Genomic DNA, 13103 nt, shown 5'->3' with positions numbered 1-13103 from the left:
GGGGGGCGGGGGTGGTTACCAGGATTGCCATCCCTTTCCCATAAATGTATGCCTCAGACGAGGCAGGCTCGGATCCCTTGGTACCTTCTGCGCTCCGTCTGACCAAAACCTCACCCTAACCACCCTCTCAGCCCCAGATGATCTCAGCCAGAACCGCGCTGCGTGCTGTCAGATTTACCGCCGCCTTGGTCCCCAGGGGAGGTATTCCTTCCATCTGTCGGAGCAGAAAGGCCTTCTTGCCCCTGTTCTTCATTTCTCCCCACCCCTTGATGGTGCTTCTCTGCCCTCCCTTGGGACTCGGCCTCCTCCCTGTTCTGGCTCCAGGGCCAATTTCACCACTTGGCTGTTTATAGCCTTTGCAAGGGAGCTGGGAGGACTTAAATCAAGCGAGGCTGACACTGACCTTCAGCAAACGCCCTCACAAAAGCACACAGCTTTGTCATCACTTTGCTCTCCCATTGAGGGCCCCAAAAATTGGCAATCGTTAGCGAGTGGGAATTAAGAAAGACCTCGTTCTGGGACTTGGCGGCCCATGGGCAGGGAAATGACAGTTGCCAGCCCGGAACTTGGCTCTCTGTAGACGAGGGGCTCACAAGTGTTTGGCGCTGTTCCCTCTGTTGACATCTCAGCTCCGTAGCTCACACCCTCCCTGATCCCCGAAGGGGTCTCCTCCTTTTTCTAATCCTTTGGACTTCCTGTTCACCAGCCCTGCGCTGCAGGCCTTGGGGACCCCTAATTTACCTATGTCTGGAATGCTCTAGCAACTCTCCACTTTAGCCTTGTTCGTGTAAATGGGAACATAATCCAAAGCATTTGGGAGGCTTTTATAAGCCAAGCCCTTTGCAAGCCCAGGCTCATTATATTCACATTACACCAAGATTGTTCCGGTCGGGGACAGAGGAAGAAACAGACGGGGAGCACTGGGGAAAGCTTGGCTTGAGGATACAGAGGCTATGATTGATCAGAGGATGATTGATTAGACAGGAGTCTGTACTCCCTCTTCTTGCTGGGCCAAGGGGTGGCGGCGGCTGGATAGAGACAGGAAACGAATTTGCCTTCTGCTGCGATCTGACTTAGTGTTGGGTACACCCGCTTTACAAAGGGTTTTCAGAGACAGGGAGTGTGGGAAGGAGCTGACAATCACAGAGCCCATCTGTCATGGTACAAAGGCTTGGAGAGGTGAAGTGACCCGCCAGCTAGTTTGTAGTTCCTGAATGTCCAGGGATCGGAAGGCAGATCCAAACCCACGTACAGAGTATTCACGGGACTGCACACAGCTAAAGCTCAGCCAGGCTGCAGAGCTAGGATAAGCCCTTTCCATCCAGGCCGGACATCTCTTTACATCTCCTTGAGGTCTGCAATCTTCCTCAAGCCTCAGTCAGCCCCAGGCTGATCGCAGAGTGGGTGTTTAAGAAAGATGGGTTTGCTGACCCTTCGAGAAGGCCCGCATCCCTAGTTAACTCTTAACTTCCACTGTCTTGATTAAGAGCTCATTTTTATTAAAAAAAAAGAAAGATTAATGACTTCAAATATGGTTTAAATTTGGTTTATTTAAGGTTCTCCATGACTAGGGGGCGTTGGGGAGTGCTAAAGCATTGAGGATGCAAAGGCTTAAAGCAGCAGACTGAGGCTTGGCTTAGCATTAACATCCGGGGGGCCTAGTGTTTGAATTGAAAAGGCACAAAGCGGGAGGGCACAGGAGAATGTAGGGTCTGCTTCCCCTGCCTTTCTCAGAACTAGAACAAGGCATAGGATATTCCTCTCCTAAAGCTAAAAGGCCTCTTGGGGGGAGGGTATTTTTTTCCAGTGGTGTCCCAGTTAATTACCTTAGAATACCAGCAGCATTTTACGGCCCTCTAAAATAAGGCTGTGGCTCTTCCCTGTGCCATACATAAGTTATCAGTGAAATCGAGGACTGCCGGCAATGCCGAAAACCGAGGGGACCTGCGTGTCAGACATCACGGACCGCCAGGTGTTTGCAATGGCTGAAGGAGAGGCCATGTTGCAGGCGATGGGCAGCTAAAGGGAGGTTATGTTTCCAGAAAGGGAACTAGGCTCCATTGCCTTCTTTTTTTTTTTTTTTTTTAAGATCTATTTATTTATTTGACAGAGAGAGACACAGCGAGAGAGGGAACACAAGCAGGGGGAGTGGGAGAGGGAGAAGCAGGCTTCCGGCTGAGCAGGGAGCCCGACGCGGGGCTCGATCCCAGGACTCTGGGATCATGACCTGAGCCGAAGGCAGATGCCCAACGACTGAGCCACCCAGGCACCCTGGCTCCGTTGCCTTCTATCTTTTTTTCCTTCCTTTTCCCATTTTGCTGACTCCAGGATAAATTATGACAAGAGGGGGTGGGCTTGGGAAAGGACACTAGAGAAGAGATGATGCCTGGACTGAAAGTCTCTGGGAAGTCCCCGCTCTCACGGCAAACTTGGGACAGCAAGCTGTTCCAGTTAGCAAACATCTAAGCCAGTTTCTGCCTCTCCTATTCCAGAGGCCCCAAGGGATTATAGCTGTCACGAGGGAATATCGCGGTCGCTGTGATAAAGAAGCCAGGTCTGTGAATGACCTACCAAAGGCACAGCCAGGCTCTCTACTCTTCATCTAGTGCTCTCTACACAAATTGCAGGCAGTGTGCTTTAAACAAACAAACAATCCAAGAGCCTTCGAAGGCCAGTGCTGCAAGCTCAGACTCCTAAAGCAGTGGCAACCACTGAAGATCTGAAAGAGCCTCTGTTCCTCTCATTCCTAAGGTCATAATAGCCGACTCAAATGTCAGGACAGCCACAAGGGAAACCACTTTTTTTTCTTAAGCCTCTGCTCCCACAGAGCCACGTAGAAAGTGTGATCGAAGGTGCATGTCTTGGCACGTTGTTAGGGGTGACTGCTGACTCTGTTGGGGTTGAGCTCTGTTCCCTTCTCCCGGGGGGTGGAAAACAGCCCGGACCTGTGAACAAACTGCTAACTTGCCTGTGGTTGCCGACTCCGGCTTTCTTTCGGTTGACCAAAAATATGGAGTTAATTCACTCCTCAGCCTTTCTGGGACTGCAATCTTCCGTCAGAGTCAGCAAGGGGGAGAGATTCGAGGAACTGAATAAAAGGTCTTTCTTTGGGAACTTCAAGGAACATATTTTGATGATTATCTTCTACGGAGTTCACAGAGTGGGTTTTCAAAACAGCCAATTGGGTCGGTAAAAATAAAGATTTCAGAGTCTTCTCAGGAGCCAATGCTATATTTAAAGTTGCAAAATAGCTGTAGTTTAAGGTCGGAGAATGTTATAATTAAGGTTGCAAAATTGTTTTCATTAGAACCCTCCCACCATTACCCCCTCCCCGCAGGCTTCCTGTGTGGATACATCTATAGTCCGGTGGGAATCGGTCTGCCCCTCTCTGCTCTAATGAATCTGGTCCTTCCCTTTCAGATTCTCCTGCTCATCAAGTCGTCGTGATCTGCTTCCATATAACAATCACCTCTTTTCTGCTCCTTCATTCCTAAAATCCCATTCGATGCTCTGGGACAGGTTTTCTCTCTCCTGCCACCTCTGTCTGAATCCTCTGAGCCAGCCCACAGCCTGCCTTCCACTGTTCTCCTGGTCACCACGCAGGCTGAGGGGAAACTCGCCCTTTCTCCTAAGCCCTCTCTGTCCCCAGGGACTTCCCTTCCCTTTCTCACCCTGTGTTTCCAACAGGAGCACTCAGCCTCTGGGTGGCGCAATTCTTCATTAGACAGGATTTACCCGTGCTATGTAGACTTTTGGCATCCTAAATGTCAGCAGTGGTCCCTGGTCATTGTGATAACTCCAAATGCCCACCCCATTTCTAGATACCGCTTCAAGGGGTGGTGTAGCCTCCAGTCGAGAAAACAACCCTGGTTATTCACTCCATGCAACAGACCCAACCCTCCCCCATCACATACACATTAGTCCTCCTTTGTGTAGACAGCAGCTCCTCTGGTCCCCCTGAACCCCCAAATCCCATGGGAATGGGGAGGTGGGGTGGGAATCATCAGTTGCTTGATCTCTGTTGTCATTTCTGGATCTTTAAGCCCCTCACTCTCCTTGTGTTTCACCGCTTGAGGTCTCTGCTCTCTCTCTCGGAGACTCTCTTCCCTTCTCTCAGCTTCATGTGCAAACTAGAGAGCCCACCATCTACTCAAAGAGCTGCTGTGGAAACCCAACGAGGTGACAAATGACAAGTACCTGGCCCACAGTAAATACTTGATAAATGGTCGTAGCTATCATTTTTATTGGGATTTTTTTTTCGATCCTACTGGACTTGCTACTGTCATTTATTGTCCTTTCTCGGTGCCCCTCATGCTCAAGACCGATTTCCAACTTTCACGAAATCCATTTTTCAGGGCATCTAGGTGGCTCAGTCGGTCAAGCATCTGATGGTTAAACATCTGACTCTTGATTTCGGCTTAGGTCATGATCTCAGGGTCATGAGATCGAGCCCCTTGTCGGGCTCTCTGCTGGGTGTGGAGCCAGCTTGGGATTCTCTCTCTCTCTCTCCCCCTCTGTCCCTCCCCCCCCCAAAAGAAAGAAACCCATTTTTCAAACTATGTCCTGTGAACCACTCTGGAATTCCAAATTATTCTTTGTGAAAAAAAAGTTCTTTGATCAAGTAAGTCTAGAAAATGCTGCATATTCTATTACCATCTTAGAAACTCACATTAACATAGTGAAGATTTTGACAAGTCCCGCAAAAAAAAAAAAAAGCCCACTTCAATTTGTGTTTATTTTTATGTTTCTCAAACATTTGATGGTAGAACTTCCTGCCATTCTTGAAAAAAAAAAGATGCATTAAATCCCATGGAACTGGTATTCAGAGGTGCACCAGCTTCGGGGAACACTGTTCTGGATAAGCACATCACCTGGACTGGATTATTTTTTTTATCCTGTCTCCTGCCATCAACTTTAATGGAGGCAACATTTGTTGAAAGTCCACTGGTTCTTTGGACCTCAGGGCTCCTAGGCCTGGGATCTATGGGTCTCTTCTCCGCCTCAACCACAGTTCAGCCACTGCGCCCTCAGGAACAGAAAGTTCCCTGCGGTTCCCTCTGTAGGATCTCAAGGACCTCTCCCACTGCTCTTCCCACTCCCCGCTGCACTAAGCCTTTTCATTCCTCACTCCATTCTGCCATCAGTCTAGCCCCCCAGGATAAGCTTCAGCTCACTGGAGCCGTTAGCTTTATCTTCTGGCCCTTGTGCCCTTCACCCTTTCAGCCTGTCTTCTCTGCACTGCTCGGGGTGGCGGGGGGGGGAACCCAGCCCGGGGGGAGCATGTCGGAGAGCAGTGTGGATTTGTCTTCAGTCAAGTCCTGCCACCTGGATCCTTGCTCGCTACTCCTCCTCTTCTCAGCCCACTATTCCCCAAAGATGAACCTACTTCCTCCTTTTCTGAAAAGATCAAAATTCTCCACCTTCCTCAAACTCGCTGCGGGTGTTACACCTCGAGCCCAGTGGGAATGAAGGGCCCGCTTGTGCCTTTGGAGCAAACTTCAGATGAGCATGCCTTTTGACTCCCCAAACCCCCTTCTAGGAGTTTTTTCCTCAGGGATACTTACACAATGAGGCAAAGATGGTTGTGTAAAAATTATCACTGCATGCTATGATAACCCCAAGGAAAAATGTAAATAACTCAAATGCCCATCAATAAGGGGTTAGTTAAATAAGTGATCATAAAAGTTGTATATGGAATATTATGCAACCATTTAAAAAATAGTGCAGCTCTCTATTTTTTGCCCAGGGAAGATATCTATATTCTATTGTTGAATTTTAAAAGTACATATACAGAATAACATGGAAAGTATAATCTTATCCATATGAAAAAAAAAATCTGTGTGCAAATATACCCAGAAAGATTTCTGGAAGAATGTTCATTCAAATCTTGTCAATTATCTCGGAGGGGTAGGAGTTCCTGTAAGTACTTTTTTTCCCCCCTTTACTGAATTTTCCAAAAATTTTCATAAGGCGTATGTATTAAAAAAGATTAAATGCAACAAGCTTATGTCTGTATATGTCGTTTCTCCCTTCCCTCAGGTCCCCAAAAAGAGAGGCTTTCTTTTCTTGGAGGCAAAGCTTTCCTGCTGCTACCTCCTTCCTCACCACGTGACCCTTTCCCTTGTCTTCTCTCCCTCTTCCTTCCAATGAGCATAGGCCGGCCCCACCTCAAAAACCCCTTCTTGCCTGGCCCTGCTTCTTACGGTCACTACTCAGTTCCCTTTTCCTGAAACTTCTCTAATGCGAGGTCTCCCTGCACCTTTGCTTCAGACCTACCCATTGCCCTCAGCCTGGGCAGCCTGGCTTTCTCGAATCAATTGACCCTGTTGACGAACGGTCAACGTTGTTGGCCATTTCCTCCTTCTTGGAACTCTCTCCTCTCAGCTTCTGTGACATGACCCACACAGTTCTCTGCCTGTGTCCCTTACCAATCCTGGCTCCTTCCTTCACTCATTTTCTTCCTCCCATTCTCTGGAAGTAGAGATTTTCGAATGTGCGCTGAAGTCCTTAGAGCACGTCCCCAGGGAGAAGCAGCAACAGGGCTGTCTCCTGACAAACCCTTCCAGGGCCGCTCCAAAATCAAAAGGACACAACAGGAAGTCCTTGGCATGGCACTCGAGGCCTCCTGGTCTTGTGGCTCCCCGAGTCTCTGAACCGACTCTCAACTCCAGGCAAATCTCCCTACCCATCACTAAACAGTTACAGATGAGAGAAGCCCAGCTTTTCCCAACATTATTTCCTGTCTCTCCTGACAATCCCCTGAATGACCTCATCCAAGTTTTGCCCACCCTTCAACTCCTCCTGAAAGCCCCTCCAAGCAGCCCCAACTTGTAATGCTCTTTCTCCCCAGGATTCGTACCGAATCCACTGTATATGCCATTCATCTGTTCTGTTACTTCTCCCTTCGTTATCTGGTTTTCCTCTTAAGTGTGTCTGTCTCATCTGCCTGAGGGCAGAAACTATCAGAGTGTGGGGCAACATCCCAGAATAACCGATAGCTTAGCTGTAGGTTCAGGTGGACGTGAAGGTATCTCATCCAAGCCTTGAAGGAGGTGTCTGCAGGTCTCTGTCGAGAGGTGGTTCAGGACACCGTCAGAAATACGCGTCCGGAGCCCAGTGTTGTAAACCTGGTATCACCAGCCTCTCCCCACGTGTCAAATCCACACGGCTGGGTAAGACCGTTCAAGAATGGGTGCCCCCTAAGAACCAGAGTCTCCACAGCTGATACCAGACTCATCCAGAAGAGGAGCAGCAAAGGAGGGAGACAGGAAAAGAACCAATCCTGGCAAAGGGTAAGCTCCTTGAGAGAAAGGATGTTGAGCTCTTTGCATCTTTCTTGGCCCTTAGGCGTAAATAGACATACAAGCTCTGACATTTGGCAGATGGTCAGTAAACATGAAATGGAAGCACGAGTCTTTATTGGAGGCCTACATTAGGTTCTGGGGATCCCATCCATGGTGTTCCTTTTGCCTTTCAGGATTTCAGCCCAGTGGGGGACTCAGATTTACCCACTGGCAGATGTAGCGGATACCTCCTAAGTGCCAGGCACTGGGAGAGAGTGAGGCAAGAAAAAGGCAGCCTGGGTCACCACATTCATGCACCTCACATTCTGACACTACCTTGTGGGCTCCACAGTCTTATTCTGAGAGAAAAATAGATACAGATTAATAGATAGATGGATATATATATATATATATATATGTACACACACACCCTGTATGTACAGTGGAATATTACATGACCATGAAAAAGGATGAGACCCTGCCACTTGCAACAACATGGATGGACCTAGAGGGTATTATGCTAAGTGAAGTAAGTCAGACTGAGAAAGACAAATACCATATGATTTCACTTATACGTGGAAACCGGAAAAAAACCCCAAATGAATAAACAAAGAACAGAATCAAATCTATAAATACAGAGAACAAACAGATGGTTGCCAGAAGGGAGGTAGGTGAGGGGGGTGGGCAAAATGGGCGAAGGGGTGTAGGAGATACAGGCTTTCGGTTATGGAATGAATAAGTCATGAGCATAAAAGGCACAGCATAAGGAACAGAGTCAATGACATGATAACAGTGTTGTGTGGTGACAGATGGGGCGACACTTGTGGTGAGCCCAGCTCTGTTGTACACCTGAAACTAAGGTAACGTTGTGTGTCAACGCTACTCAAATAAAAATAAATAAATAAAGACACGCTCGCAGAAGGAGAAACAAGAGTAGAATGTTAGAGCTGGAAAGAACATTAAAGCTGATCCAGTCTACTTGCAGATGAGGAGGGCCAGGGAGTACCAACGACTTCGTCATAACTACTAGCTTATAAAGCTGGCGGGTGAGCGGGCTAGCTCTAACCCTGGGCTTCAGTGCTCACAGCACAGACACACACACACACGCACACACACACACACGCACACACGCACACACGCGCGCACGCGCTAACCGAAGCACAATCAAACACGGGCAGCGCATCTATGAGTGATGAGGGGCACGGTCCGTCCTGCAGCTGTGCTCACAGGCCTCGCACCCAGCGCAGCTGCCTGGCCTTCAGGAAGACTGCTAAGCTGTTCCAGCAAACATCTACCGAGAAGCAGAATTCTTTTTTCTCTCAAATTAGCTTTGGGATGTGAGTCTTCGGTTATCAAAATTACCCCAGCTGGATGGCAAGGTGAGCTGTGTGTGTGTGTGTGTCTCTAAGGGTTTGGAGCTAATCTCCATCATCTGAGCCCTTGGGTCCCCCCGAATTGAGCTGTTTAGTGGCTCTTTACGCCCTGCTCTTTACACATCAGCTCCTTTTCTTCTAGACTCAGGCTCCTTCCAGCGCCCGCGGTCTGGGGATGGGGGTCAGGCTTTCAAAGGGGACCCAGTTTACCCGCTCGTGAGTGGGTACAATCCCCTCTGCCAAGCTGTGGGTGACAGCTTCTCCTGGGACCACACGGCTGTGCTCTGCAGCCCCGGCCGCCCTCTGTCCACGGAGTGTGGGCAGGGGTCTCTGGTTCTGTAGGGAGGGGCTGATCCCCCCATGCTTGGGGACCAGCGGGCTGCGCCTCTGCCCTGTATAAGCGGCTGAGGACAAGTCTCCCAGGGGCACAGAGTCGCCCTGCAGTGGGACTGCTTCCAGCCACCTCTCCACCGAGTCACTTCCGCTCCCCGAGTGGCACTCAGGCTCAGAGTTCCTGGGCTGAGTCACATTGCGTCAGGGCAGGATGGGCCTCAGGGACCACCCAGTAGGAGGACGAGGCCCAGAGAGGGAAACACTTTGACCAGAGCCTCACGTGGGGCCACGAATAGAGCCTGTGTCTTTGACTCTCAAATCACAGTGGACCAGGCTGCTTCTAAAGGTGGGGGGGGGCACCTCATAGAGCTGGAAGGGCCCCCCCACAGGACCCTCTCACCACAGGTGTGTAAACCATCGCACAGGTGGCTGTTAAGGGCTCACACAAGCCAGTGGGAAGCTCCAAGATGGGCCTGTCACCAAGGGCCTGGTGGCAGCTTTTTGCCCCCTCGGGTATGAGAAGGCCTACACCTGGGGCCAGGTACTAGCTGGTATCGAAAGATGTGGCTGCCTGGGAGTCCTGGCCAGAGGCAGGCAGGCAGGCAGGCAGGAGGGGCCCCGGGGTGGAAACAGCGTGGCTGGCAGAGTAGGCCCTGGCGCCTGGCCACCGGTGGCCGTGCTCCTCAGCAAATGCATTTTCTTGTTTAAGTACCGTCCTCACCAACGCCCCTCTCCCCCACAAAGCATAACATCACCGTGTTTTGCTTTGAGGGGGGAGGTGACTCTTTGCCAACAGATGTAATTCTCAGATTGGTGGGGCCTTTGGAGGAGGGTTGGAAGCCAGTTCCCCTTGGGGAAGGGCCAGTCTGGAAGGGCCATCCTGCTTTGCTGGGCACTTTCCTTTTTCCATGTGGGTGAAAAAACGTCCTGATTTTTCATACTCCACAGATCCAAAGGCCAAATATTTGCTGTCTGCCCTGCTTTTTCCATCTCAGGTAGAGGCGGCAGCTCTTCGTGGCTCCTGGGGAGGATGAGGGAAGACCCTGGAGGGAGCTGTACTGGAAATGAACCTTTGTCTTCCCCTGCAGCCCTAGAGCCCGTGCCCCTGGGATGTTATGGGAGATCATGGAAGGCTTCCCAGAGACTGGAGGAAAAACACATGGGAGCTGTCCCCAAAGGCCTCAGTGAACAGGAATTTGGCCCCACGTGGTTGGTGAGGTTGTTGGTTGAGAATGGGGAAAAGGAGGTGAGAGGCACAGACCTTGGGAACCCAAGGAGGGAGCCCAGACTTCCAGCCAGCACGCCAGGAGGACCCGGAGACCTGCTAACATGGTACAGCCCGTCCTCCTCCAGATACTCATCCACACCAGCTTGTTTCTCTTCCACTCAGAGGAGTGGAATTGCCTCACTGAGTTTCAGGAAGGCAGGTCATATGCTCCTAACTCCCTCCTCTATGGGAGCAGGATGTCTCCTCCATTTCAGAGGACTTCTGTCCTGTCTTGCCCTCACCAGATTTTCTCTTACTGTGTTTGTCGGGGATGTTGGTGGAGCCAAACCCTCCGAGTATGTGTAGCATCTTACCATCGTCACTAAGGTCCAGAGCAGTGTGGGCCCCAAGCCTGTGGTGAGATGTGGTCTAAGACCCTTCCAGAGGCTTCTGGGTACTGACCTACCCCAGGCCGGCTAACGGGGGTGGGTACAGCTCCATAGATGTGGTAGCTGAGAGCAGGAACTTCGTGGGTGAGGCTCCTCTCTGCAGCCAAGGGAACTCCCTGGCATTCATTATAACTGGCTTGCCTCATCCCAGACAGCCCAAGACACGGTGAGGCCATCGGGAAGCCCAGACAGAGGGGCCAGAGGGAAGGACGCGACAGAGAGGCAGGGACATACTAGCCAGTCCTCCGGCCTGGAAGTCAGGCCCCTGGGCTCTGGTCCCCCTGACTAGCGTGACTCGTAAGCACGTTCCTTCTCCTATCCACAGGATCAGCAACATAATTTGTAGAGCCCAGTGCAAAATGAAAGCGTGAGGGGACCCTGTTTAAGAGTTATTAAGAATTTCAAGACATTAAACCTAGTATGTATGAGGCCTTCCGAGTGCAGGGACCTGTGGGGAGGCACAGGTTTGCACACCCAGGAAGCTGCTTCTATCTGTTTGGGCCTCAGTTTCTTCAACTATACAACATGGCAGCTGTATTCAGTCAGAGGTTTGTCTGTGAGCCCTTTCTTCACAGGAACCCTCAGTCCCTTCTATGTAAAAGACGCAAACAGAGCTGCTTCTTCAACAACACCCGAGAGTAGAGTTTCAAGCTCTTTAGATGATCTCGAAGGTCTTTTTCAGTCCCCACATTCAGGAAGTCAAAGAAGTGGGGAGGTTCTCACTGCCAGGAGCCCAGCACCTGCCCGAGGTGCTAGGGAAGGATTACTGACAAGCACCGATGAGAGCATTCAAAACCTAAAAGGTTCCCTGTCCCATAGGATGATTCCAATGTCTGCTGCTCCCCTGGCCTGAAAATGAGTGTTAAGACAAAGTGTGCTCTTTCCCAGGCCTGAAGAAAGCCAGGCCCAGGTATGAGCACCTGGGACCAAGTCCCTTTCTTGTGTCCATCCCAGGACCTGGCTGCAAGGGCTACGGTGGGGATGATGACCCAGTGCCCTGGGGAGAGCTCAGGCCTGGACCACACGCCTTCCCTAGCCGCTGTGTCCCTGGGAGGTCAGAGGGTGGGTCAGCCAGGGTTCAGAGGCAGGAAGGGCAGGGTCTGGCCTGAGGGACTTGGACCCAACAGGTCTCTCCTGAGGAAGGGGTTGAAGTTCCTGGAGGAGAATCCTAGGCCTGGCGCCCGACAGAAGGCTAGGTAGGGGCTGCAGGAGCCTCTGAGATGGGTCCCCTGGATGGGGCTTTAACGCGGCCAGAAGGTTGGGCTAGTGGCATCTTTTTGCGATGACCGGTTAAAGGGATCAGGAACTTCTCTGGAATTTACAACTGTTTTTAGGGATAGAGCAACGCACAGTGAGAAGAAGACTGTGAAGGGAGCTGTGTGTGAACTTTCCCCCGCTCCTTCTCCTCTCCCCCTCCTCTAGACTTCAGGGCTCCCTCGGTCCTCCCGACCAATGCCTTCCGCAGGAGGATCAGAGGGGCCGGGAGAGCCCGGAGCTCGCTCCCGGGGAGACGTCCCCTCCGCAGCCCCGCCGGCAGGAGAGGCGCCCGCCGCGCCCCGGGCGGGGTCGGGGGTGGGCGCGGGGGGCCCGCGGGGGGTCGCCTCGGGCCTCGCGCGCGCGGGGCTTACCTTTCATGGTCCCTCCTGCGGGGCCTCGGGAGCGCCCCGGGGCGGCGGCTCGAGCTGCCGAGTGGCCGGGGTTGGGGGGGTTGGGGGGGGTTGGGGGGGAACCGGCGGCTCCTCGGCCGGAGCCCGCTCGCCGCCCTACGCGCCGCCCGCTCGAGCGCCCGGCTGCGGAGGCGGTGCGCCGAGGGGAGGGTCCGCGGGGTCGCAGCCGGGGGGCGCCGGGCCGCCCATCCCGCCGCCGCCGCCGCCCGCGCGCTTCCCGCTGGAGGCCGGCGAGGTCTGCGGCCGGCCCCGCGCCCCGCGCTCCCCGCCTCCCGCCTCCCGCCTCCCCCTCGCTCGCTGGCGCGCGCTCCCTCCCTCCTCGTCACTCCCTGGGCCCCGGCCCAGATCCACTAGCTCGGTAGTTTCAAAAAACTGCCGCGGCCGGGCCTCTTTGTGCCGCCGCGGGTCCCCGAGCCCGGGCCCGCCGCCTCCCCCCGCCCGCCCTGCGGCCGCGGCGCCCCCGGGGGAGCGCGCGGGGACCCCCCCCCCACCTCCCCAGCCGCCGCCCGCACGGGGGGCCGCCTCATGGCTGGGCTGGGCCGGCGGGGGAGCGGGTCTCAGCCCCGGACGGACTCCTCACCCGTCTCAGGGGTAGAGGGGACTGGGGGGAAGGCAGGATCCCCGGCTTCCAGCCCCAGGCTGCCGGGGACTGGCCCCGCCTCAGCCCTGAAATTCCGCGTCCCCGCCAGCCCCTCAGTCTCGGGAAGGCCAGCGAGGTTGGTCACCCTAGCTCTGCCGCGCTGGGTGGGTGACTTGGGGCGGCCGCTTCATGTCTCCAAACCTCGGTTTCC

The 13103-nt window shown here is 53.0% G+C and overlaps 1 protein-coding gene across 2 annotated transcripts in view; it reads right to left on the bottom strand.

Moving 5' to 3' along the window:
- SCARA3 (scavenger receptor class A member 3) overlaps window positions 1–12373 on the bottom strand; it is a 48523-nt gene extending 36150 nt beyond the window's left edge. Inside the window, exon 1 of one of the 2 annotated variants that reach the window (XM_032389003.1) lies at window positions 12274–12373. In XM_032389003.1, coding sequence (XP_032244894.1) covers window positions 12274–12280 — 7 coding nt within the window. In that variant the 5' untranslated portion in view covers window positions 12281–12373. The remainder of the gene's footprint in view (window positions 1–12273) is intronic. The other variant, XM_032389004.1, reaches the window with a different exon arrangement.
- Window positions 12374–13103: the final 730 nt, after the last annotated feature.

This window comes from Phoca vitulina, unplaced genomic scaffold (assembly GCF_004348235.1).
Source record: "Phoca vitulina isolate PV1807 unplaced genomic scaffold, GSC_HSeal_1.0 scaffold53, whole genome shotgun sequence".
Classification (NCBI taxonomy): Eukaryota; Metazoa; Chordata; class Mammalia; order Carnivora; family Phocidae; genus Phoca; species Phoca vitulina.
This window is presented reverse-complemented; position numbering and strand designations above follow the sequence as displayed.